General features: G+C 37.1%; 1 protein-coding gene across 4 annotated transcripts; it reads right to left on the bottom strand.

Annotated features, from left to right (window-relative positions):
* Nucleotides 1–50: 50 nt before the first annotated feature.
* On the bottom strand, nt 51–22,482 carry LOC117913590 (probable Histone-lysine N-methyltransferase ATXR5). Of its 4 annotated transcripts, none has more exons than XR_004651117.1 (9): nt 21,871–22,482; nt 21,687–21,767; nt 3,638–3,867; nt 3,438–3,538; nt 3,137–3,349; nt 2,008–2,218; nt 876–924; nt 639–794; nt 51–345 (listed from the first exon to the last, which is right to left on the bottom strand). XR_004651117.1 is itself a non-coding variant. In XM_034828595.1 (6 exons), exons 1-6 carry the CDS (start codon nt 22,208–22,210, stop codon nt 2,745–2,747), a joined length of 1,125 nt encoding a protein of 374 aa, XP_034684486.1. In that variant the 5' UTR covers nt 22,211–22,478; the 3' UTR covers nt 2,416–2,744. The 4 variants fall into 4 exon arrangements, 1 of the variants encoding a protein (XP_034684486.1); XR_004651118.1 differs by having other exon boundaries at nt 2,046–2,218; XR_004651116.1 differs by having other exon boundaries at nt 876–2,218.
* Between the last annotated feature and the right edge of the window lie 4,770 nt (nt 22,483–27,252).

Below are 27,252 nucleotides of genomic sequence, written 5' to 3'. Positions count from 1 at the left end.
CTAATGTAACTGTAAGCAGAAAATGTAAATACTATGGGAAATTGACAGCATTTTGGTCCCAAAGAAAACAAAAGAGATTGATAAATTTAAAATACATCAAGTTATTCTTTGTATCTGATATACAATACTGACACTTCTCCAATCAAATTAAGAAAAAAGGGGGAAAAAATCCATCTCTTTACAACAAGAAGTTGACTTAACCTTCTCCAAAACTTTCAACTACATTATCCAAAGTCTCCCATGAGAATGATAACTTTATTTTACAAACACTCACCACATGTACAACCAATGCCATCCTTAAAATTTATTCTGCTTATATCTACAACCCATGATCTTGAATGCTCACTGCAACAAAAAGAAGAAGAAGAAGAAGAAAAAAAAAATAAAAAGAATAAGAAGAAGAAAAGAAAAGACAACAATGACAACAACAAACCCACACACACAAGAACATCAATTATTAGACGCCTGTGTTTCACTATCCAATTAAGAAAACTTTACTATATCCTTCGAGCTACAAATACTACATTTGCGAATGTTTTCCACATTACCACAAATCAATGAATGCAGCCACTATCTGTGGATTTCAGAAGAAACATATCTAGAAGGCCTCAGAGGAAAGAGAATTCTCAAAGTTAAACCTTGATTGATCATGGAACACTAGTAGACTGGTTTGAACTTCATAGAGAACCCAGTTTCACACAAGCCTCAATAGCACTTCTCGGATCCTTCTCAATGCCAAGCCTACGCCTACATCCTTCCATGGGACTTTCTCCTCCAGATACTGCTGAATCTTCCTGTTAGCAAAGGCATGTGAATCCATTTTCCTACATATCTGCAGTGCAATAGAAGATTAAATAACAAAATGAATGTGTTACCTATGTGCTGTCTCTGAGCTGCTTTCAGATCCTAGTTGAAATCTCTTTGCTGAAAGAAGAAATTTGTCAGATGGGCATATTTTGCTTACCCAAGCAAAAATCATTCAACTCATTATAATTTGATAATTTTAAGAAAGCTGCAAATGAAGTTTCTGTCGCTTAAAGAAAGAGTTAGCTTAATGGAATATAACTAAGTTTTACATTGTTTTTGAAAAGGATTGAAAGAAACATCCTATTAATGAGAAAAAACTCTTGGGATTAGTCTTCATGTCATGACTCATGAGTACTACCTAGAATGTGGAAAGCCGCTCGCCTACCATACTCCATGTGGCAGTCAAACAAGATCTTCACTTAGCCTAATTAGCCTAGATGTTACAAACAAGTTGCAATCCAGTCTTAGGTACTAAAATCTCTCTTAGATTCCAGGAAACACCTCTAGCATTTTAAAAAATAAAAAAAGGAAGAAAGAAAAAAAGGGGAAAAAAAACACCTGAAAGTGTTTAAAAAAAACAATAGAGAATAGAGCACCACAGTAGGGGGAAAAGGGAACAATCACCACCACAACAAATAATATATGCAAAGACCTAAACAGACAAAACGAAAAACAGGAATACAAGGTTGACAAGATCCTTGACAAAACCAACAACTAAATCATCTCCATTAATATCAGACTGAATCAACAAGAGGAAGAACCATTCATTCAATTGAAAAAGAAAAAAGAACAATGATCCAATATTTTTGTCCATTATGTAGGCAGTAGACTCTTTTTTTTATTTTTTTTTGATAGGCTATACACATTACCATGAATCTACAGAAATCATCACAAAAAATTATTATTTAGGCGGGATAACAAGTTAGTGCAATATCAACTCAACAAACTCTTAAATGCCAACAAATGAAGAACAACAATGTCACATAAAAAGACTTAAGGGGCAGCTAGGATGGTGTAATTAAATCAAATAAAACTGTAAGTAGTAACAAGCACAGCCAAGGCAACAAGAAAGAAAGATATTAACATTTTGCCTAATATTCTTAAGTTTGAATAAACATAGAGGAGATGCCCTTCACCTTTATGAAAACTGTAAGTATTGTACAAGAACAATCAAACTATAAGAAAGAAATGCAACATTACCTTCTTGCTTGATATTTCTCAGTGCAAATAAATTTCACCTTATACATTGTTGAGGACCCCAAATTTGTGAATGTCCACCATAGATCATTGCCGAAGGTTCCATCTAATAGATGCCTGAAAGAAAGCGCTCCTTCCAGTTCCAAAGATGCAGACATCAAAGTATAGTTTCCATGCGAAGAATCAGAACCAACAAGATGTAACTGCAAAAATACTGCAGTATAATGGAAATGAAAAGTTGCAAATTTCAATTTTCATTTTTGCTCGTCATATAATTCTTTTATGGGGTGGATCAATATAACATGAGAATATTAAAATGGCACAATGAAAAGAATATTTGAAGGAAGGTCCCTTCCAAGATTTCATCAAAGAGTAAATTATCTCAGCATATATAGAATGCCAACCATCAGATTAAAGTAAAATCTGCCTTCAAAACTTTATTATAAAAAAAGATGATGTTCTCTATTTCATATTTCCCTGACATCTCCGTTCCTTCACATGTTAAATTGCAAAGTTACTTTCCCCGCCTGCTCTATTTCTCTCATGGCCACATAAATGGCCAGTGCTATATAATAAATTACAATAAATGGCCCAAGATTACAATTAGGAAGAAAAATTTTAGACCCTGCAACAACAATGATTAAATTGTGAAAGAAAACTGAAAAGCAAAGGATGCAAGAAGATCCAGAATTACATGAAAAATTCTGCAGACACATCAACACTAACATCTATATGAAATCTTAGACAAAATGATGGGTTGGGTATTCATGCTCATAACCATTATAGTCATAATATAGCCTCTCCCCCTTAGCAATATCACGAGTAGCAACCAAAAGGACCCGACATTCACCATTCACACTGTATCTCACACATTTTAGATTCTGCTTCTTCTTACCATCCCTGCACAGAATTGAATAGGTTTCAAGCAAGGATTTAAATATCCTCAGTTCAAAGGAAACTTTTGCTATAAAGAAGCAAATAATTCAGTAATGGGAATTTTAATGGAGGTCAAACTTGATAACTAGAAGTATGAAGTAGCCAATCCAAGAGTTAAAATATAAGTGAAAAAATAGGATAATGAGTTTTTTTTTTTCAGAATATGGAACAATAAGTGAAGGTCACATGGGCTTACAAAGTATGATTGTTAATGCCATTGATAAAGCGAGCAATGTTTCCACGTTTATCAGGGCAGATGACAAGACTTTTAGATGGGTCGGTTGCTAAAAGAAGGGTCATCATACTGTCACAATCATCATGTTCCCGATTCCTGATGTAATCCACATCACCTGTGTATTCAGCAATAAATGTCATATCCTTTATCAGGCCATCAGCCTCTACGGTATAACTGCATGAAGAAATAAACATGAACAGGTTTAGCATGAATATATCAAATAGAATTGCAACTGTTACAAATAAGTTCAGGACCAAAATACCCTTCAAATGAATCAAAAGCTACTATAAGTGGTGGGCCTTCGCCTCTTTTAGACATAGCCCTGCAGTGTTCCAAGGTTTCTATGTCTTCTTTGGAAAGAACCTAACAGGAAAAATGTAACATGGAAAAATAAACTACTGAGAAAACCTCCTAGATGAAGAAAAATAAATTCCAGAGAGAAAATGAATTATAAATTCGAACCTGCATGCCACCATTTTCAAACGTTGCTTGATTGGCAGATCTAGGAGCCATGCCCGGCATGTAGGTGAGTTCATCAGTGAATTCCATGTGCAATGCTGTTAAAGCAGAAGCAAGGGAACCCATCTGTTTTAGTCTTTGTGCATGATCTTCTGTTGGAGTAAATGACACTAGTCTCCTTTTTTTTTTGTGCAACACCAGTGATGCAGACTTTCTCCTACGCTTTCTACCATCTAATATTCAGACCATAAGAACCACAAAGAGGAGCATCAATCTAAAGTCAACATAGTCAATTGCAAATAGATGAGAATCAAATGAAAAAACCTACTGTGTGTAGGATTTAGCTATCATGATTTTTGTCCAAAGTGCTCATACACAACCAAGAAATTCAAAAAAAGCACATGAAAAATAAATATTGTAACTTCAAAAGTATCAGTAGCACAAAGAAATTCAACAGTGATAGTAAACTCCAAATATTCAAATGCAGCAAAAAATCCACCATCATAAAACACATAATTTACACACACATACACATATTGTCATCACCATTATCATCAAGGCTACACCAATAATGATGGAAGAGTTCAACACCTTTGAGCAATTAAACCTCATTTATCTAAATGGCTTTGCAAAGTTAAACAGTAAACGCTATTGGAAACATTCACCTAAGTTAAATAGTAAATGCTATTGGAATCAGATTAACCATATTTCTCGATTAAGGTACAGATATGCTGATCACCATATTAGAAGTTCAATGCCAACAGATATGCTGAGGAAAAAAAGGTATAGATACAATGCAGAAAAGAGGAGAGATGGTACTACAGAAACAGAAGTCAAATATTGCAAAAGAAAATTCCCATATATAATGTTGTGTTAAACTGCTTGCTGGAAATGTTATTGAATTCTTAATGCATGGGCACGAGGGTTTTGTGTTGGTTTTGTTGGTGGTGGTTTAGGGGGTGTTGGGATGAGAGGGTTCTAAGTTCTAGGTCCCTCTCTCCTTCCCTCCCTCTCTCAATCTCGCGATCTCAATTTCTCAATCTCTCTTGACATCTTATATCTCCTTATATGTTTAGATTTTAATTTCTTATGACTTTCCCAGTTATTTATATCTATGATTGTTACAAGCTTAATTGATATATGATAGAACACTCTTTTAAGGTCTTTCCTAGGGAAAACATAGCGGTTGATGACAAGGTACACAGTCAAGCTGGTGATCCAGCCTTTCAGTAACAGCAGAGCCTTTCAGAAATGAGATGGTGGGACAGATGTGAAGGGAAAATGAGGCAACTAAGGGGAGTGTGTCGAAGGTAGTAGCAGCAAGAAGGCCAGCAAAGCTTTTGAAATGTATTTCCAATCTCTAAATATCTTGTTTAAAGGTACACGAGGAGTTGTCTAGAATCTCTTTCAAGGCTCTAGTCTCAGTTAAAAGTTCACAAGGAGCTTTGTAGACTGTTGTGCTGAGTCTCTCCTTTCGTTAGAGTTTTGATAAAAAAAACTCTTCCAACTACTTTCTCAAGCAACTTCAATATTAAAGTAGCTCCAACTTCAAATCTCCTTGGAAATTTCTAAACAAAGACTCTAGGGCTCTATATAAAGGCTTCACGGTTCCATCTTACTCCAATAATTATAACCCACATTACACAGACTCAAAAGTGCACATGTTGGGTGCTAGCAATCTATACAAGTGTCAGATTCATTTTATCCCTAGATCTTGGAACATGAGAACTTGGATAAATTATCCAAATTCTATTAGTCTTCTTGTTCTATCACTTAGGCCAAATTGAAGTGTATACCAAATCATAACATGCAACATAAGTCTAAGATATGTATAAGCAAATAGGAATTTGTCCTTTTCCTTTGATGAACATGTTTGGTTTAAAGTTTGTTTATGGGCTTGCAGATAATATTCCATGCCCAAACCCTTGTCACTTTATCCTACTCAAGTATTCAATTGCTTTGAAATGTTCATATCACATGGTGCAAAAAGATGAAGATGTTCTTTCCATGTTTCATGCATGGTGCATAGTGGCCCTCACTTCAATAGCTTTGTTTTCCAAATTGCAACTTGATCATTAATCTTGATGGCACATATATTTTCTTTAATGCACATATAATTAATCACCGCCATGCGTTCAGTTATTATTAATGTCATTAAGAATTAGCTAATTACGCTACATTCCTCTTTCTTATTGACCCACCAAGACAATACATGTGATGAATAACAGCAATACATACATTGTAAGTGAATATTACAAAATGTAATATGTATGCAATGAGCAAATTTAGCTACTGTTAGTAATTTTTGACAAAAATCAATTTTGATTCTTTTTTCCCTTGAGAAGTATTACATTTAAAGGTTCATTACGGTTAAGAGTGAACAAGGAAAAGATGCTAGAGAATGACCCTATGTGAGGACATCATCCACATGTTTGGAATAACATACATGGAAAATTGAAGATTAAGGCCCTATTTGGTAACTATTTTCAAAAATAGTTTTCTATTTTTCAAAACAAGAAAACACATTTGACAACTGGAAACCAAAAAACACTTTTCTGTTCTTAAAAAAAAAAACACTTTATGTTCTTAAAAACAGAAAAGAAAGTGTTTTCAAATAACATCTTTAAGTTATTTTTAGTTGTTTTCACTTGTTTTAGAAAAAGATTGTATTGACTTCAAATTGATGAAGGCAAGACAATTAAGGATCATCTTAATTTGTTCAACAAGATCGTTTTTGATATGTAGAGTGTGGATGTAAAGATCAAAGATGAGGACCAGTCTGTTTTACTACTGTGTCCTCTTCCCCATTCCTATGAGAATCTTATTGACACAATGATGTTTGGAAAAGAGATGTTAACATTGGTAGAGGTGAAAGGTTCTCTTAATTTGAAAGTATTGAAGAAAAAGATTACAAATTCTCAGGAAAGGAACAGTGGAGAGGGTCTTGTTACTCATGGAAGGCTTGAAAAAAGAGAATCTAAGGACAAGAACAAGTCACATTCCAAATCAAAGTCAAGAAAAAAAGGTTTCGTTTGTCAAAAGGAAGGCCATTTTAGAAATGGTTGTCTAGAGAGGAAGAAGATGCTTAAAGAAAAGGAAAATGATTCTAGTGAGGCAGCAATAGCATCTGATGGATATGAAAGCCCATGTCCTATAAAAAAAAATGGATATGAAAGTGAAGGTGTTTTATTTGTTTCTATAGAAAGCAATGTTGAGAAATGGGTTCTAGATTCAGGGTGCTCTTTCCATATGACCTCAAATCAACATTGGTATGATGCTTACAAAGAAATTGATGAAGGGAAGGTGTTAATGGGAACAATGTGGCCTGGAAAGTCATAAGAATTGGCACTGTTAGAATCAAAATGACGGATTGTTCTATCAAGAGCTCGAAAGATGTAAGGCATGTACCATAGTTGAAAAGGAATTTGATTTCTCTTTGCATGTTGGACCAGATAGGATGCACTTTTAAAGATGATGATGGAGCTCTCAGGATTTCAAAGGGCTCTTTGGTGATCATGAAAGGTGTAAGAAGAAATGGGCTCTACACTCTACAAGGCAAAACTCTCACAGATTATGTTAATTCAGTTTCTGGGAAGAATTATACTCTACTAAAGTTTGCATTTAAGGCTTGGTCATGTCAGTTAGAGAGGCCCATATGAGTTAAATAAAAAAGGTTTGTTTGGGTAGGGACAGATTGGAAAATTTAGTTTCTATGAACACTATGCTTGGTAAGTAGAAAAGGGTAAATGTTTCTATTGCTATCCATACTACAAAACAAACACTGGATTACGTATATTCTGACACTGGGGGCCTGCAAGAGTTTCTTCTTTAGGGGGTGCTAGATACTCATTCTTTTCATAGGTGATTTTTTCTAGAAAAAAATGTGGATTTATCTGTTGAAACATAAGAACCAAGCTTTCAAGACTTTCAGACAGTGGAAAACTTTGACTGAGAATCAAATAGGGAAGAAAATTAAGAGGTTAAGGGTTGACAATGGTGTCTAGGGAAACAAAGTGTGGATAACAGAGGAAATCAAAAGTAGTGATAAGCAAGAGATGAGATCATGAGGAAGACATGTAGACAGTAGGCGATCAATCTATAGCAAATGAACAAGGTATCTCTCACAGTAGTGAGAAAGTTCATCTAGAGGGGGGTGCAAATGCCTGAAGGAGTTCATCATGAAGAAAAGATTGAGGAGTCTACACACCAACTTGGTCAGATTACAACCTTATAGGGGATAAAACCAGAAGAGAAATAATACCACCTCAAAGATATGATTATTATGTTAATGTCAATTGTAAGATGGGATTTCAATGCTAACATGAACAAGACAATTGATTCTTCAGATAGCGGATGATTATCGTGGTTGATATTTTCCTTGTGTTTGTTTGCCCTAAGCTCCAAACTTCACCCTACACATCGGCTTGAGTCTTGAGAGGCTTTTTCTTCTTTGGCTAACTCTCCTTCACCATCATTGTCGACAAGTTGGAGAGCTCTAAGGTCAAAAGGATTTTTCAATGAAGTAAAGTGCCAAAGCAAGAATGTTGTGGCAGCTGGTTTTTTCTCTATTTAGTCTAACATGAGTCCTATAAGTCATGTTAGCAGGAGGGGGTGTGCTTCCAAGGCATTTTCAGGTTGTGGGGACATGTGGTTATGCTAGGGAGAAGATAGCAAATAGTTGTCCTCCAAATCCTTTGATTTCAAATTCTAATTCTAATTCTAATTCATTTCGAAGACAAAAATGGAGTCTTAAAAAGGGAGGAAGCCTATTCTAGGGGGAAAATAGGCCGCCTGTTTGAGAAGGATGGCCCCTGTTACTCCAAACCCCAATCAGTTAAGGAGAAGGACTTAAGTGGTGGTAGGCACAATGCTCTCCTAATATGTAGGGATCAATCTGGTGGAAGCCTAAAAGATGGAAAAGGCTCTAGGCCTTCTATCTCAGCTTTAAGGAGGCAAGCCCAGTTAGAAGTCATTGTAGATAAGGGCCTTTGCTATGAATTGGGCCAAATGTCATTGCACCAAGAGGTTAGCCCATCTATTTCATATTTCCAAAAGACTCAAGGCTTCATTCTGTTATCATCAGTGCCTTAGCCTTCCACAATAACACGTGAGCTACCACTTCCAAGGCCAGTCACAAATATTTCTTGTTCACGCACGAGAAGTTTGCCTCCATCTTTACAAGGATCGTCTTCACACAAAACAGCGACTAGTGTCACTGTAGCCATCAGAGAAGATCTTCATCAAAAGAGAGATACTATGATGGAGGTTGAGAAATCCTTGGGAAAGGAGAATGGATGGTTACTCCCATCGCAAGCAAGAAGGTCGTCAAGGCCCAAGGTGTCACTGCGATGGCTGAGGGTAAGTTAAATCATAGCTTAGATTTGTCTGGGGTAGCTTCAGGAGTGGCTAAGGGTAGAGGGGATGTCCTCCACTGTGGTTTTCAAGCCCAAGTATGTTTTTCTAACCCACAAACCACTATCAATGGCCAGATTTTAGATAAGGCTCCTGATATGCATCCCACTCCCCTCACCCCTATTCGGTCTTTGCCCACTTTATTCCCTTTTAGCCAAATTGTTGTTCCTCGGTCACCTCACTCAAACCATCAGTGATTAACAATGTATTTTCTGCCTCAAAGGTTGGTTCTCCCATTTCAAAAGGTGTGGGGTCTCCAATATTTATTCCCTGCCAAAAGTTAAAGGGTGTCTCTTTCCACAAGTCACCACATAGCAACCCTAGTAAGCCTCTCTCCCCAGTTAGACGTCTGTTTTTAGAATCAAGCCCTTCTCAGTTGGAAGACTTTCATATAAAAAGTCTCACCCCTTAGTAAAATGGCTACTATTCAGTCGGTTTTGGGAACCATCAACATCAAGCTTGTCAAACATAGAATGGCTTTCAAAAGGGCAACAACTGTGCTCATTCTTTAGATAAGGTCTATTCTCGGGTCCTTATCTAACATTTCTAGGTGTTCCTAGATTCTGTTCCTGAGGTTTTCTGGGTTGTAATCTATTCTTATGAAAATCATTAGTTGGAATATTAGAGGTCTCATTTCTAGAAAGAAAGAAAGGTTGTGAAAGAATTTCTTAGCCATGAAAATCCAGCTATTGAAATGGTTTAGGAAACAAAGAGGGATTCTTACAATAGGTGGTTTTTGCATAGTATGTGGAAAGTTAGAAACAAAGAGTTGTTCTTCTAGCTTGTGGGGCTTCAGGAGGGGTTTTGATTATCTAGGATGCACTAAAGTTCAGTTGCTCAGAGTCAATTCTAGGGTCATCCTTAGTAACAATAAAGTTGAAATCAGATGAAGAAGAGATTTTTTGGCTTACCTCAATTTATGATCCTACTAACTCCAATCTTAGGAAGGATTTTTATATGAAGCTATAGGACCTTTTAGGTCTAACTTTTCCAAAATGGTGTGTTAGAGAGGATTTCAATGTTATAAGAATTTCAAAAAAGTTGGGAGGTTCCAAATTAACCCCAAGCATGAGGGATTTTGATGGATTCATATGAGAAAGTGAGTGAATGGACCCTCCTCTTAGAAATGCATCCTTCGCATGTTCAAACATGCAAAGAATCCCTATTTGCAAGAGGTTGGATATATTTTAATATTCAAATAAGTGGGAGCAAGGGTTCCCTCAAAGCATCCAAGAAGTGCTCCTTAGATTGGCCTTGGATCATTATTCAATTATCCTAGACACCAATCCTTTTAAGTGAGGAACAACACCATTTAGATTTGAAAACATGTGATTGCTACAACCAAATTTCAAGGAAAAATTTGGTTTTAGATGGAATGAGTGTTAGGCTGTAGGTTGGGAAGGTCATAAATTCATGAAGAAGTAACAGTTTGTCAAATCAAGGCTGAAAGATTGGAACAAGACATCTTTTGAAGATTTAAAGGAGAAAAAGAAAACTATTCTTACAAACATTGTTAGAATTAAGAAAAGGGGAGTTAGAGGAATTAATTTTGAGGGAGGAAATCCATTGGAGACAAAAAGCTAGGGTGAAATGGGTTAAGGAAGGGGATTGCAACTCTAAGTTTTTTCATAAAGTGGCTAATGGCAGGCAAAACAGGAAATACATCAAGGCATTGGAAAATGAAAGGGGCATAGTGTTGAATAATGCCGAGAGAATCACAGAGGAGATCTTACTTTACTTTGAAAAACTCTACGCGAGTCCTATAGGAGAGTCTTGGAGTATTGAAGGATTAGATCGGTCCCCTATCTCGGAAGAGAGTGCGATAAGTTTGGATGCCCCTTTCACTGAAGAAGAGATTTCTAAGGCCATTTTTCAGATGGATAGGGACAAGGCTCCGGGGCCTGATGGCTTTACTATTGCAATATTCCAAGACTGTTGGGATGTGATTAAGGAGGATATAGTGAGAGTGTTCGCAGAATTTCATAGGAGCGGAGTTATCAATCAAAGCACTAATGCCTCTTTCATTGTTCTTCTGCCCAAAAAGAGTACGACAAAGAAAATCTCAAATTTTAGACCCATTAGTTTGATCACTAGTCTCTATAAGATAATAGCCAAAGTGCTCTCTGGGCGTCTAAGAGGGGTTTTACATGAAACCATCCATTCTACTCAAGGCGCTTTTGTTCAAGGGAGACAAATAATGGATGCGGTTCTCATAGCAAATGAGATAGTGGATGAGAGAAGACAATCAGGGGAGGAAGGTGTCGTCTTTAAAATTGACTTTGAAAAGGCTTACGATCACGTAAGGTGGGATTTTTTAGATCAAGTGTTGGAGAAGAAGGGGTTCAGTCCTAAATGGAGGAAATGGATGAGTGGATGTCTGTCCTCGGTATCTTATGCAGTATTGGTGAATGGTAACGCTAAAGGTTGGGTTAAGGCATCGAGAGGATTAAGACAAGGTGACCCTTTATCCCCCTTTTTGTTTACTTTAGTAGCAGATGTATTGAGTAGGATGCTTTTGAGAGCAGAGGAGAGAAATATGTTGGAGGGTTTCAGGGTGGGTAGAAACAGAACTAGGGTATCTCATTTGCAATTTGCCGATGACACTATCTTCTTTTCTAACACTAGGGAGGAAGACTTGCAGACTCTCAAGAGTCTTTTGTTAGCATTTGGGCATATTTCTGGGCTTAAGGTCAATCTAGACAAGAGTAATATTTATGGTATCAATTTGGATCAAGCTCATATTTCAAGATTGGCTGAGACGCTTGAATGCAAGGCTTCTGGCTGGCCTATACTCTATCTGGGTCTTCCTTTGGGTGGGAACCCCAGGGCAGGTGGATTTTGGGATCCTGTGATTGAGAGAATTTCAAGAAGATTAGATGGATGGCAAAAGGCATACCTATCCTTCGGAGGGAGGATAACTCTCATCCAATCTTGCCTCACCCATATGCCCTGTTACTTTCTTTCTTTATTTAAGTTACCCGCTTCAGTCGCTGCAAAAATTGAGAGGCTGCAAAGGGATTTTTTATGGTTAGGGATTGGGAAAGGCAAAAGAGATCATTTAGTTAGGTGGGATGTCGTGTGTAAACCGAAGGAAATAGGGGGTTTGGGTTTTGGGAATATTTCTCTGAGGAATCTCGCTCTGTTAGGGAAATGGCTGTGGAGGTACCCTAGAGAGGGTTCCGCTCTATGGCATCAGGTCATACTAAGCATTTATGGTTCACACTCCAATGGTTGGGATGCTAACACAATAGTCAGATGGTCACATCGCTGTCCTTGGAAGGCTATTACTCAAGTCTTTTAGGAGTTTTCCTCGTTTACTCGGTTTGTGGTAGGAAATGGGGAAAGAATTCGATTCTGGGAAGATTTGTAGTGGGGGGACCAACCTTTGGAATCCCAATATCCAAGACTATTTAGAGTAGTATTGGATAAAAACATACCTATTTCTTCAGTTCTCGGTCCTACTCGTCCTTTCTCTTGGAATTTAAATTTCCGTCGTAACCTATCAGATTCTGAGATAGAGGACTTAGAAGGCCTCATGCGATCTCTCGACGGATTGCATTTATCTCCTTCGGTTCCAGATGCCAAATTTTGGCCCTTATCTTCTTCAGGGCTTTTTTCAGTTAAATCTTTCTTTCTATCTTTATCCCAATTTTCTGGATCTCCTCAGGTTTTTCCTTCCAAGTTCGTTTGGAATTCTCAAGTTCCTTTCAAAGTGCAGTCCTTCATCTGGTTAGTGACACACAAGAAGGTGGATACTAATGACATGCTACAAGTGAGAAGACCCTACAAAGCCCTTAGTCCTGATATTTGTATTTTGTGCATGAAGCATGGGGAATCAGCTGATCATATTTTTCTTCATTGCTCCTTGACGATTGGGTTGTGGCACAGGTTATTTCAGATAGCTAAGATGGATTGGGTCCCCCTGAGGAGCATCCTTGACATGATGTACATCAAATTTAATGGATTTGGTTCGTCTAAGAGGGGGATAGCCTTGTGGCAAGCTGCAATCATCGCTCTTATTCGGATTGTGTGGTGGGAAAGAAATGCGAGGATTTTTGAGGATAAAGCAAGGAATTCAGAGTATCTTTGGGACTCTATTGCTTTCCTTGCTTCTCTTTGGGCTTATTGTTCCAAGGTTTTTAAGGGGACTCCCCTTAATGTGATACAACTTGATTGGATAGCAGTGTGTACTCCATAAGGAGTGGTCTTTTTAGAGTGTTTGCTTGTCTTCAGTGTATTTTTCTATAGTTTAGCTTTCTTTGGCAGGAGGATTCCTCATCCTTCTTTTGTACTTATTTTATCTATCAATAAATCTTTGTGTCGTTTCCAATAAAAAAAAAAAAAAATTGATGCCTAGGAACATGAAGGGAGTTTGACTCTTGAACTTTCAACAATGAGGGCCTTAAGGAAAGGGGAATTGGAAGAGTTGTTTGTTAAAGGAAGAGGAGTTTGGGAGGCAAAAAGCTAAATGGATAAGAGAAGGGGACTGAAACTCTAAGTTTTTCATAAGCTGGCCAATGGTAGGCAAAATAAGAAATTTATAAATTCCTTGGTGTCAAAAGAAGGGGTCATTCTAGATAACATCAAAAACATTTCGAAGGAGATAAAGCACTTTTTTGGAAAGTTATACTCCAAGCCTACGAGTGGTACCTAAAGAATAGGACTAGATTGGTTTCCCATTTTAGCAAAGATTGTTGAATGGCTAGATTGGCCTTTTTCAAAAAAGGAGATTCACAATGTTGTGTTTCAGTTAAACAAGGAAAAGGCTCCGGGGTCTAATGGATTCACCATTGCATTGTATCACATGTGTTGGGATGTGATTAAGGACGATGTTCTAAGGGTATTCTTAGAGTTTCACGATAATGGGGTAATAAACCAAATCACCAATGCTACCTTCATTGCTCTTATGCTAAAAAAGAGTTCTACTAGCAGAATCTAAGATTTCAAACCTATCGACCTGGTCACTAGTTGGTACAAGATCATAACTAAGGTCTTATCAGAGCATTCATGAAAGGTCCTTCATGATCAAATTTTCATTTCCTAAATAGCATTTGTCAAGGGGAGGCAGATTTTGAATGTTGTTTTGATTACCAATGAGTTAGTGAATGAGAAAACGAGATTAGGAGAGGAAGTGTAGTCTTCAAATTTGATTTTGGAAAGGCCTATGACCATGCACTTGAGAGAAAAGGGTTTAGTTCAAAATGGAGGTCTGGATGAGGGGATGCTTGTCCTCAACAAGTTTTACAATCTTAGTGAAAGGAACCACCCAGGTTAAGGCATCTAGAGGCTTAAGACAAGGAGACCCTCTTTCTTCTTTTCTTTTTACAATTGTTGCTAATGTTTTAAGCAGGATGTTGCTAAGAGCAGAGAAGAGAGATTTATTTGAGGGTTTCCTAGTGGGTAGAAATAGGATTAGAGTGTCTCATTTACAATTTGGTTTTTTTTTCCTATAGAGACTAACTTTTTTTGTAAAGCTTCTATGGAAGATTTGCAAACTCTTAAGCTAATATTGCTAGTTTTTGGGCATTTACCAAGGCTTGGGATCAATCTAAAGAAGAGCACTCTTTCAGACATCAACATAAGTCAAGATCAAATCTCTAGGTTGGCTTTGGTGCTTGAATGTGCAATATCCTATTTGCCTTTAACGTACTTAGGTCTTCCATTAGGGGGAAATCTAAGATCAAACATGTTTTGGGATTCAATGGTTGATAGAATCTCTATGAGATTGGATAAATGGGAAGATGCTTGTCTTTAGAGGTAGAATAACTCTAGTTCAATCTTTTTTGTCTCACATCCCAACCTATTTCTTATCCTTTTTCAAGATTTTAGCATCAATAGCATCAAAGATTGAAAAATTGCAAAGAGATTTTTTATGGTAGGGATTTGGGGAAGGTAAAAAGGACCATCTTATCAGTTAGAATCTAGAGTGTAGGCCTAAGGAGTTTGATGGTTTAGAGTTTGGGAAGATTTATATGAGGAATAGTGCTCTATTAGGGAAGTGGCTTCGGAGGTTCCCTAGGGAAAGTTATGCCCTTTGGCATCAAGTTATTTTAAGTACCTATGGGACACATCCTATTGGGTGGGATGCCAATAATAAAGTCAAATGGTCACATCAGTGCCCTTGGAAAGCCGTTGTGCATATTCTCCATTTTTTTCCTACATAAACTTACTTTGTGGTGGGTGATGGGACCAAAATTCGTTTTTGGAAAGATTTATAGTGGGTAGATCAACCTTTGTTTTCACAACTTTCAAAACTTTATAGAGTCATCACAATTACAAGCCTCTCCATTTCAACTATCATTGGTAATACCTTCTCTTTTTCTTAGAATCTTATTTTTCACCGCAACCTAACTGATTTGGAAATTGAGGATCTCAAAAGATTAATGACCTCTTTTACCTACGTACACTTCCATCCATCCCAAATACAAGAGCATGAGCACAATCCTCTTCAAGCTTAGTAAAATCTTTCTTTTTCGCTTAGCCTAGTATAACATATTTCGTTTCTTTCCATCCAGCCAATTTTTTATAGAAATAAAAAATCTCCATCTAAGGTCAACGTATTTGCTTGGTTAGTATAACCCAATAAGGTAAATACCTATAACATGTTGCACCTGAGAAGATCTTTCAAAGCCCTTAATCCTGATTGGTGCATCCTATGTAGGGGAAATGAAGAGAAGATTGACCACCTCTTTGTACATAGTTTGATTACTTCAAGGTTATGGCACAAACTATTCAGATAGGTTAGGATGGTGTGGGTTCAACCTAGGAGTTTATTTTTTTTTTATAGATTCAACCTAGGAGTTTATGTGACATGACGATTATTTCTTATATAGATTTTGAGAACTCCACTTGAGTTAAGACCCTTTGGAAGATTGCTTGTTTCACTTTGATTTGGATTGTGTGGTAAGAGAGAAATGTTAGGATCTTTGAGGACAAATGAAAGATGTTACTTCATTTTTTTTGTTTCTTTTGGGTCTCTTGTACAGAGGATTTTAAAGGCATTCCTTTGAATGTCATTCAGCTCAGTTAGCATTTGGTAGGTACATCATTAGGGTTAGGCCAATGATGAAAGGAGTCCAGTCGAGCTTGAGAAGATGAAATCCTTACATTCTTTTGTGATTGTAGAAGAAAAGAGATAGAAGGAATACAAGGTAAAAATTCTTTTCCTTAATCTTTTGCCTATACAGAGACTCACATATATATAAAAAAAGTCCTAGCACCTAAATAGAGAACTTTCCTAACTCAATTACAACAAATCTCTTTGATCACGGGATTATCTAATTCTCTCTCCAAAATCACGACTTTCCTAGTTTCATTCTTCCATAGTGATCCATCTTTTTTTATAAATCTCTTTGTATAGCAATGGTTTCTTTGTGTTTTGATCAGGTTTTTGTACTTTTGGGGAGGATTCTTAATCCTTCTCATGAACTCTTTATATGTAATTAACACATCTCTTGTTTCTGATCAAACAAAAAAAAGATATGGTTATGTTGATCTTATAGCATATGCTTTGACTGGAGAAATTGAATATTCTGGTGAAGATCCAAAGAGTTTTAGTGAAGAAAAATAGCAAGGGATTGTTACAATGGAAGAAAAAATCAGTTCCTTGTACAAAAATGAAACTGGGGATATGGTGGAGAAACCATGTAACCAAAGGAATGTTGGCAGTGAATGGGCATTAAAAGGAAACCTAGAATACATGGAGTTAAACAAGCCTGGTTTAAAGCAAGATTAGTGACTAAAGAGTTTACACAATAGGAAGGGGTAGATTTCAATGAAATTTTCTCAACTGTTGTTAAACACTCCTCAATCAGAATTTTGATGGCATTGGTGGCTAGATATGATCTAGATTTAGAGTAAAGGGATGTAAGAACTTTTTGTTTTACATGGAGGGCTTGAAGAGAAGACTTTCATGCAACAACCAATGGATTTTGAAGTTCCAAGGAAGGAGAAACAGGTAATTTGGTTCAGGAAATCACTGTATGGGTTCAAAGAGTGGTAAAAACAGTTGGACACATTCATGTTGAAGAATAACTATCAGAGGAGCAATTTTGACAGTTCTGTTTACTTTAAAAGCCTTACTGATGGTTATTTCATTGATCTACTGTTGTATTAGATCACATGCTCATAGCATGTAAAGACAGTGAAGCAATAAAGGATCTAAAGTCCTTGTTAAGCATAGAGTTTGAGATGGATTTGGGGAATGCCAAGAAGACTCTTGGGATGGAAATATATAGGGAAAGGAAGGAAGATTTCCTGTACTTGTCATAAGAAGGTTATGTGAAGAAAATTTTAGAGAAGTTTGGTATGCACAATGCTAAACCTATAAGCACTCCACTGGCAGGATATTTCAGACTCTCATCAGCACAGTCTCTAAGTATTGAAGCAAAAGAAAATTGCATGAGTATTGTACCATATTCCAAGTGTCACAGGAAGCTTGATGTATGCGATGGTTTGTACCCTAGACATGCATATTCAACAAGGTTGGTGAATAGGTTTATGGCTAATCCAAGGAAAAGTCATTAGCAGGCAGTTAAGTGGGCTCTAAGATATTTGAAAAGAACTCAAAAGGTTGGTTTGATCTACAGCAGGTCACAATGCTTTAACCAAGAAATATCTGGATATGTTGATTCAGATTTTCCTGAGCATATTAAATAAAGAAGATCACTAATCGGATATATCTTTACTTTAAATGGCAAGCAAATCCTCAGTCAATAATACCACTTTCAAGCATTAAAGTCAAATATATAGCCCTTACAGAAGCACTAAAAGAAGCAGTATGGTGTATGGTCAAAGTGCTATCTGTCTCTTGAAAAAACCAGATGTCTCATAAGAGAGCAAAGCATATTGACATAAGACTTACTTCATCAGGGATATTATTATAGCTCAAGGATCAATGGATATGAAGAAGATGACTACAAATGATAAGCCTACAGATAAGCTAACCAAGCCACTAAACCAAGTTCAAGCATTGCTTGAATACGGTGAATGTCAAAGACATTGAGGAGTCTTGGTTAGGGGCAGGAAAAGCAGGACAGTATCTAAAGATTTTGATCCAAAGATGGAGAATTTGTAAGATATTGGATCAAATAATTGTAACTGAGTCAAATGATGACATCTGCAAGTTAATTGTAGAAGTTATATGCAGGGCTAGGGCAGAAATTATTGGGAGCCAATTTTGTAGAAGTTACTGGAAGTCAGTTGCAGTATTGATGTATGTAACTTCATGTATATATTTTAAAAAGAACTGATTGGGGTGAGAGTTTTTTAGTTCAGAATTTCCAAGTATAGTGAGAGAGATTGGTGTTTTTTTAGTCTCTGGGAAACATTGTGAGGGAGAAAAACTTTGTGCCATTCTGGTTCAACAATAAGAAGTGATCTGGTCCTGCCCGTAGATGAAGGGGTTTACTCCAACCATGTAAATTGTTTGTCTTGTGCATGCTTATTGCACAATTTCACTCAATTCTCAATCTTTCTTAATCTTCTTGTTGCTATTTTCTAGGTTATTACTACAATATTCATTACAAGATATCTATCAAAGGAGTTGCAAGCCTGGTACACATTTAAGCATACAAAGAGCGCTAAAGAAGTAAAAATAATAAAATTGTTGAAGCCAACGGAGAGGATCACTGACAAGCATAATTTAAGTCTAAACTATCAACCAAATCTAAGGAAGATGCAGTATGAAGCCCAAAAGTCATCAATCCAAGACAATAAGGATTTTAGAATAAGTCTTCAAACTCCAAATCACTAAGCTCCATGGCTTCAAAGACTCTAGTATTCCTTTCTTTCTTTCTATAAACACCAAAACAAACAAAGAGGGGTTATCTTCCATACTACGTATGCTTCTTTCTTCCAAATCTACTGTACTAAGAAAGTAAACAATCTTTGATAGAATGGTACAACAGCCAAGAAATCCCAAATAAAGCAAACAAAAAAGATCACAAAAGAAACACCTTTTCATAATGAATAAGGATGTGGTTTGCCAACTCTTGCACAATTCTTTTTTTTTTTTTTTCTTTGACAGGTAAAGACAAAGAGAGTTAGATTAAAAGTGCCAAACAAATAAGGGGTCAAACCTATGTACACAAGAAGTATAAAAAAAGCATCACAGACAAGGCAAATAAAACTACTCTCAAAAGAAAGAAAAGAATTTGTCCTTGATAAGCAAAAATTTAGATTAAAAGCACCAAAGAAAAATGAGGGTGTTGCCACATACACAAGAAGTATTCAAAGAGCACCACAGGTAAATAAAATTGTGTGCTTACCAACAACATGGTCTGTAAAACATCTCTTTTTCTTTTTCTTTTTCTTTTTTTTATAGGCAAAAGAGCAATAGATTAAAGAGCCAAAAAAAGGATACAAAAAGGACATAAGAAGTATACAAGTGCACTCCGAAACAAAAATCAAGAAGACCCTCCCATTGCTGACAACCTAATTAATCGATAAAATTAAACATAGACAAAGAGTCAACCCCTAAGCCCCCTTTGGTCTATTCTAAAAAGTTAGACCAAAAAGAGAACTTTAGCTCTTGATTTGATAGCTCAACATTTTCTAATGTTCTTTTTTTTTTTTTCTGTCTTCCTAAATAGTCCAGAACAAACAAAGAGGAGCAACATTCCATGCCTTCTTTCTTTTTTTTTCCAACAAAACAATTGTGCCAACTTAGAAGCATTGTTTTGATTGAGAGTGCAACACCCAAACCACTCCAAACAAGGAGAAGACCAATCGTCGTAACAACCTTGCCTTGGAGCAATGAAGAAGGATGTGGTCACAAGATTCCTCTTTGGCTTTGCATAGAAAACATTTGTTCACCAACATCCATAATCTCCCCTTCAAGTTGTTCATAGTTAGAATCCCTTTCCAAGTTGTTTCCCAATTGAAAAAACTCACTTTTGTTAGAGCCCAAGAATTCCAAATAAGCATTGCCGAGAAAGATTACAAACCCTTCTAAACCATTCCATAATAGATATATTTAACTAAAACTTGCTTCCCTTTGTGGCCATCCCCCCTACCCAACAATCTAGCCCGCTACTCACTAATTTACCTTGATAATACAAAACAAGAGTTTCAATACAATCCAACTCCTAGTTTTTGAAATCCCTTAAGAAACAAGTTCCCACCCCCCCAATCAGCCAACTACAAGGTGTCACAGACCAAAGCATCCTTTAAGGTGTTTAGAAGGAACAAAGATGGAAAAGAGGTCCTCAGAGGGTGTCCCTGCACCAAAAGTCCTTCCAAAATTTGACCCTTTCTAATAGCTTTCCAAAGGCCAATTACATACCTTTCTCTCGCTTCCATATGGGTCCAACCACCCCTCTAACTCCCCAAACTTACCAATAACACTCCTTCATAAGTTGCCTTGTTTTCCTACAAAACTCCACAACCACTTCTCAAGGAAGAACTCATTGACAATGAAGAGGCTCCTAATGCCCAAACTCCCATCACTCTAATTAGATAAACTATTGACCTGTTAACCAAATAAAATCTCCTCTCCAAATTTCGTTCCCCTTGAAGAAATTATAAGCAAGGATGTGGAGTAAATAAGTTAGATCAAAAGGACACTTTATAGTGCTCCAAAAAGAAGCAATTCTAAATTGGGCACCCTAGCACAAATTCAAGTAGATGGAGGGCAATCTCCCCATTTTAAAAACTAGAATTGATGCTAGAGCACCACCTCAACCATTTCCCCTAGTAAAGGAGTTCACATTTTCCCAAGTTAGTCTAAAGCCTAGAAACAAGCTTGAAACACAGAATAATCCATCTCAGGTACAACATATGGTCATCATTCACCCCACAAAACAACTAAGAATCATCAGCAAACAACAAATACAAAATCTCCATTTAATAAGGATTGAGTTTACTTTTAAAAATATTTCTACATTTTGTTCAGCCCATATATTTTTAGCTTTGAGAAGGTGCTAAATTGAACAGACACTTTGAAATAAGTAAAGGTTTGGTCAGAGACCTAAGGGATACCAACATCCCATGACCCTTGCAAGAAAATTCTTAGTTTCCCTTTCTTACCCACAACACAACATTAAGCCTTTCCGATGATATCATATTCTATAAGCATCAAGGAGACATGATACTGTCTCAGAATACATAGTCCAAATTCCTTCCCATTAGGACATAATCTTAATTTTTTCTAGAATTAAGGATATTGATACATTACATGTTATTAGAGAATCTATTCAAATATAGTATCATAACTCAAACTTAAGGGCATCTTAGAACACTTCAATTGTCTCAATCCTAATATTTTGTATCTAAGTACATATACCAATACAACAGTTAGTTTTATTAGCAAAGAAATCAAGTAAAATGTAACAATAGCTGGTAAGGGATCAAAACCCAGATGAACCTAATTGTTTCCCATCTCTTGTTTTAAGAAAAAAAAAAGAAGAAGAAGAAAACTCTGAATCAATACCAAGGTAAAAATTATTACGCAAGCTATAAGTTTGGCACCTTTAGAATTGCTTTTCTTGCTTTCCTAAATGCTCAAACCAATGCACACTTTTGCTTTTAGAAGAATGAATTTGAAAATGTTTCATCGACGCACCTAATTTGACACAGTTACGTTAATAGCAAAGAACGATTCAAATAATACTTATCAGGATGATCAACGATAACAATGTACCTTGAGTAGAAGCAAATTCCCCCATTCCATCACTGCGCTTTTGAATACCAAAAAAGTCTATAATCTTAGTCTGAGAAAGGCCTACGAAACAAAAACCCACATTGTGACATAAAACCAAGATCAACAAAAAGGAAACCAAAAACACTTTTTTTTTCTTAAAGAAAAAAAAGGAAGAAATCAGTACTTCTTCCTCGTCTCTGGCCAGAACAGCTAGGGCAGAGCCACGTCCCAATCGGAATGCGAACGACGATCGGCCGGAGACAGGACATGTGGAAGCCACGGTCGCATTTGTCGCAGAGAAGCAGCTCATCGTCGTGGTCGCCGGAGCCGCATTGCACGCAACGGACGTCGCTGTAATCGGCGCGTTCGATCACGAGGTACTTGGCCGTCGCCATTATCTCCGCCATCGATTTGTACTTCCTGGCCGGCAGCGATGGACGCCGCGGCGCCTCGGTGCGGCGGACGGAGCCTTTGAAGGGGAAGAGCTTCTGAGCCGCTGCCGGGGAGGAGGTAGCCGGAGCCATTTCGGCTGCCGAAGGCAGGGCGACAATTACGAGAAGTGATATTGAGGATGGATTAGTAATTAAAAAAATGAAAAATGAAAAATGAAAAATGAAATATTCATCTTATTTAATTCATTTTATTTTGGTCCAGAGCTCATGTTTTTTCGTAAAGGAGGAGGTGGAAGAAGGGGAATAGCTGCGACTGGGTGGGAAATTGGGAATACAGAGCGGGGCTAGTGCTACTTTACGCTTAGGTGCGGAGACGTCATTGGAGGCGCTAAAGTGCGCGGTCGTCGCACTGAATGTGATGTACGCACCTCTCGGCAAAAGGCTAAAAGCCTACCCTTTCATTTCTTTTCCTTAATCCAAAATAATCCAGGGGATTTCAGCTGATACCCCCAGATATTCTGGTTTTAATCCATTTTGTTTGTATTTTCAAAAGCGATTAAAAAAATAAAAATAAAAAATTGATATTTGATGTCCTGTCTTCACACAAAAACTTGATATTTGATGGCATATGCACCTTACACTGCCCACTCATGAAGCCAAGAACAAGCGTGTGGCTCCATGGCGAAACAATGCTACCATGCCATGTCCCTTCTATGAGCTCTTGTTTTATATTGAGATAGTTTTTAGGCATCTACTTCCTTTCGGTTTCATAAATATTGTGGTTAACTCGTTTCTTTAACATCTAACTTAAATGTTTTGAATTTTGCTATATCTTTGATGTACTTGATCTATAAGATTTCTCGATTATTTTCTAGAATCTCATTAATCACCTTTTAGGTCCCTAAAATAAAGTAGATCGGTTTCATATGAAACAAAATTAGCTCACAAGCAATAATAATGAATATAGAATCTCATGTATAACTCAAGTCACAAGCAAAGCAATGAGAATTGAAACTAAACAAATACAATATTCAAAATTGGCAGTGCATGAATGTCTTTAGAAAGATAGAGATATAAAGTATCACCAATGCCCAAGTTAATATACATGAATTCATTCACATTTCCCTTCCTTTTGATGATCTTGAAAAGAAACTCACAAAAGGTTAGAGAGTGTGCCATTTATTCTAGAACTATGAATTTTATCCATGTACTCAAAATCAAGAAAACCGAAAAAAAAACCATAAAATCTAATAGGAAAATGGCAACATTGTGTATGGAAAACAAGATTTTGAAATAACCTAGGGTGATATAAGAATCAAGCGTGGTGAAGAGAAAGCAAAAGAAAAAAAATAATTGAAAATCATGGAAAATGCATAAAATCACAAACTACACTTGAAGAAGAAAGCATAGGAGAAAAGAGTGTGCACTTGAGCAAAATAAATTAGTACATTAGGAAATTTAAACTTTTCTATAGTATGTGATTGAGGGGTAATCATCTTTAAGTTTAATTGATATGTTAGTTTTTGGTCTCCAAAAAATCATCAACACCATGTTTGTTCAAAATATGTTTTCATATCTTGTTTGAAATAGTTCAAAATATATGTATCTCGAAGTGAAAAATGGCAAACTTGGTTAGAATTATTTAAATATTATTTCCAAGTAAATAAGGCCTTACTTTGAAAAATTTGGAAACACCCTCATGTGGAAAAGGACTACTGTCAACCCCTTAGCCACTTGACTCAATTTTGGAGGAAAGGACCTCATGGGTTGGCCTTGCACCCATGGGAGCCTAAAAGGAGAGCAATGATGGCCTGGAGGTTTGGTGGTTCAAACCCGAGAAGCTAAGATGAAGGGGTCATGTGCGAGCCCGACATGCACCATGGACAAGCCAAACGCGCACCGCGCGTGCACCACGGGCGAGCTAGATAGGCACCACGTTCACACCGCTGGCGAGCCAGACGCGCACCACGTGCACATCAAGCAGGCACCGTGCGCGTACCAGACATATGTTGGCTATGGAGCTAGTGTAGATGGAGGGTGAGGTTCATTTTGGAATATAATTTAGAATTATTTAAATATTTCATTATGTTTCCTCAAGCATGGGTGATGTCTCCTCCAGACATTTTGAAAGTGGTTTGTATTGCTCTTTAAGGGGGGTGTAGGTGACTCAAGGGGGCACAATGGGAAGGCCTTGATCGCACCAATGGGGCACCATAGGACGACCTTGGGCGTGCCTAGGACACACAGATGGCACTCAAGTACGCACACATGGGCTCCACGACATGTGTGGCGTGCACCCCATGGCCGCAACGATATAAGCCCTAGTGCGGCCTACCTTCTCCTCGCGCAGGCACAAGAGCGCCTAAGTCTTGTGCAATAAGCTTGTTGAGAAAGCCATGAGCGCAATGTCATGGCCTAATGGGGTACTAGACAAGCAATTGACTCGCACCTGATGCCTACACACAACATAGGAACGCAATGCCCTATACACCAAAAGGGAACTGCCATGGGCGCAATGCCATGGCTCATTGCTGTGGAACTTGACCTAGTAGTGGGAATGCTAGCAACATGCTCAGGCCATGGGCACCTTGACATAGCATGGGCTGACACATCAATGTGGGAAGGCACACTGATGCACCAGGCACTTAGTCAGTTGGGTGGTGCATGCAGCTGATCAAGAAGGCAACTAGCTAATGCAGCTAGCTGTGGCAGCAAGTGATCAAGTCAGCTACAATGGACAAGTAGATGACTGAGGACTGGTGGCTGGTGCAAGGAGACGCCTTGGGCTGAAAGAGTGTCTCCAACTAAGTAGTTCCATGAGCAACTCACTAGCTGGGTGGTTATGCAAGCAATTGTGGGCGGTTGTGGCCAATTGCATAACCACCAAATTGGCTCCATGTTTTGAATTTTGAAATTCGAATGTAAACTGCAGATTGGGTCTTTTAAAAGAGCCTCCCGCATCCTTGAGACAGGCATGAAAGATGGGGATGGTTCTCTGAATGCTTAGGGGTGTGAGCATTGTACTCTGACTCAGGGAAACGATTTTGTATCTTGTAGTGAGTGAAATAATACAAGTTGGGAAGGGTTCTTGTAATTGTGATTGTTGTTTGTTACTCTGTTTCTCTAAAGACTAGGAAGGAAGGTTGATTAAGGAAGAGTCTTTAGCACCGCACACTTAATGAAAAAAAAAAAAAATTGACTGATATTCAGGGGTGTGACAACTACCATGGTTGAAAGTATGATTTCATTTTATGATATAAAAATCCTCTACAAATAAAAAATATAAAATAAAAACATCTATAATTAAGGGGGAAAAAAATTAAAGTTGTGTTGTATATAAATCAACATTTTGTCATATTAAACAAAAATTTGGGGAACTGTCCTCAAATTGAATGAATGTTGAAGAAATTAAAATTTGGCATGGTTTAGGATTGATCTTCTAGAAATCAAACTAAATCACTTAAATTAGATAGGAAGTTGATAACCTTGAAAATAATTGTTTTTGGATTATTTTAGTTATATTATACCTTGTTCGATATTGAAATATTTTTGGGCATATTATATTAATAATGTCTTTATCTAAATGTTTTTTAGTAAATCCTGCAATCTTTGATATTATTGTATAACTAATTGCTTGAGTTAATTTCACTCATACTAAATACTTAAGTTTCTATGTATTTTTAAAGCCTTTGGTTGCAACTTTTTTTTATCTTGCTTGTTATTCCAAGGCTTTTTTTTTTTTTTTTTTTTTTTTGTTTAAGGGATATATTTCTTAGGTTCTTATGTCAAAAAGAATGTTAAATGCTTAAAAGAGTGCTCAAACTATGCCTAGTGCTTGAACTTTGGGCATCAAGCATTTAAGTGCTCTTAAAGGCTTCCAACACCCTTTTAGTACTCAAAGAGCCATTATGCACTCGAAGCACTCAAACACTTATTTGGCTTCTATCACTGCATCCAACACTCTCACACCTAATCAAGATTATAAATATTTTTTCCAAGGGTCATTTTCTTCATTTCCTTTGTCCTTAGTTCCCTATAATTCTCCGTTCTATGTCTTTTTGTTTTCTTGCACTTTTTTGGGTTTGTTTTGGTCTAATCCAACCTCATAGGAGTGTTCTAGACTACTTCCTGAGCATTTCCAGTGGTTTACCTTTTCCAGGTAGTTCTCTCATTTTCTTGTCTATTTATATTCTAGTATTAGAGTCAATGTGTTTGGATATAGGTATCTTCAAGAGGCAACTCAATCTCTTGAGCCTAGGTCTTAGTCATGGGGATATTTTTGCAATACTTGACATAGATGACCTTCTAGTCTAGCATTTTCATTCTGAGCACACTTGTGAGTCGTGCTATGCTTAATTTTGTTTATTATAGAGTCAAGATTGAGCATGGTATTGCTTTAACATCATTTTGGGATACCATTTTTCCTTGTATCTTCCATGCTTGTGGTTGGAAGCCACAAGCTGCACTTCTCAAGGTGTTTATCTTAGATATTCTATGTGAACATCCATTCCATTGTGTCCGGTCTTGCCTTTTGAGTCTTGATGTATGGGTAAACCCTTTTGATCACACCAAGGTCCATTCATCGAGCTCTCAACAAGTCACCTCTTTAGGATGAGGCTTTTTTTACAAGGTACGTGGTTTCAATGTCGCACCACTACCATCGTCTATTAAGATAGATGTACTTTCATTGCTTTCTATTTTGTATCCAAAACCTTGTATTATTTATGGATATCGTTTATTTTCTCTCTATCTTTCATTTATTACTTTATCATTCTTTGTTATTTTTACGACAAAAAAGAGAGATAGTTAATTGATATCCATTGTTTTGCTTGACACACATACACATATCTCTTTACTTCTACCATGATCTATTAAGGTTATAGTTATATTTTTTCTTTCCACAAATTGTTTTACCTTGGTATTTTGTTGACTAGAGTGTTCAAACCATAGGTATTATTGGATTGTTCATCATTTGATGCACTATGATCATTGATTGCATAATCAAGGATAATTTGGTTTAGAGGAGTTGTATTAAGTGATATGTAAACTCTGTTTGAACGTATTAAGAGGTTTATGTAATCATTATTGTCATAAACTTGTCAAAGGGGCAGATTGTTAGCACACTAGACCATGTAATTTTAGTTGGCAATTTTGTTCCATTCATTCTAGTTTAG

This window comes from Vitis riparia, chromosome 4 (assembly GCF_004353265.1).
Source record: "Vitis riparia cultivar Riparia Gloire de Montpellier isolate 1030 chromosome 4, EGFV_Vit.rip_1.0, whole genome shotgun sequence".
Classification (NCBI taxonomy): domain Eukaryota; kingdom Viridiplantae; phylum Streptophyta; class Magnoliopsida; order Vitales; family Vitaceae; genus Vitis; species Vitis riparia.
This window is presented reverse-complemented; position numbering and strand designations above follow the sequence as displayed.

Bases quoted from the DNA above. Each gene is read 5' to 3' on its own strand.
- LOC117913590 (XM_034828595.1), bottom strand. From the start codon at position 22,210: ATGGCTCCGGCTACCTCCTCCCCGGCAGCGGCTCAGAAGCTCTTCCCC. The intron at 21,768-21,870 runs GTACTGATTTCT...TTTGTTTCGTAG, and splicing joins TGGCCAGAGACGAGGAAGAA to GCCTTTCTCAGACTAAGATT. The intron at 3,350-3,437 runs GTATTTTGGTCC...TTCTTCATGCAG, and splicing joins GCTTTTGATTCATTTGAAGG to TTATACCGTAGAGGCTGATG.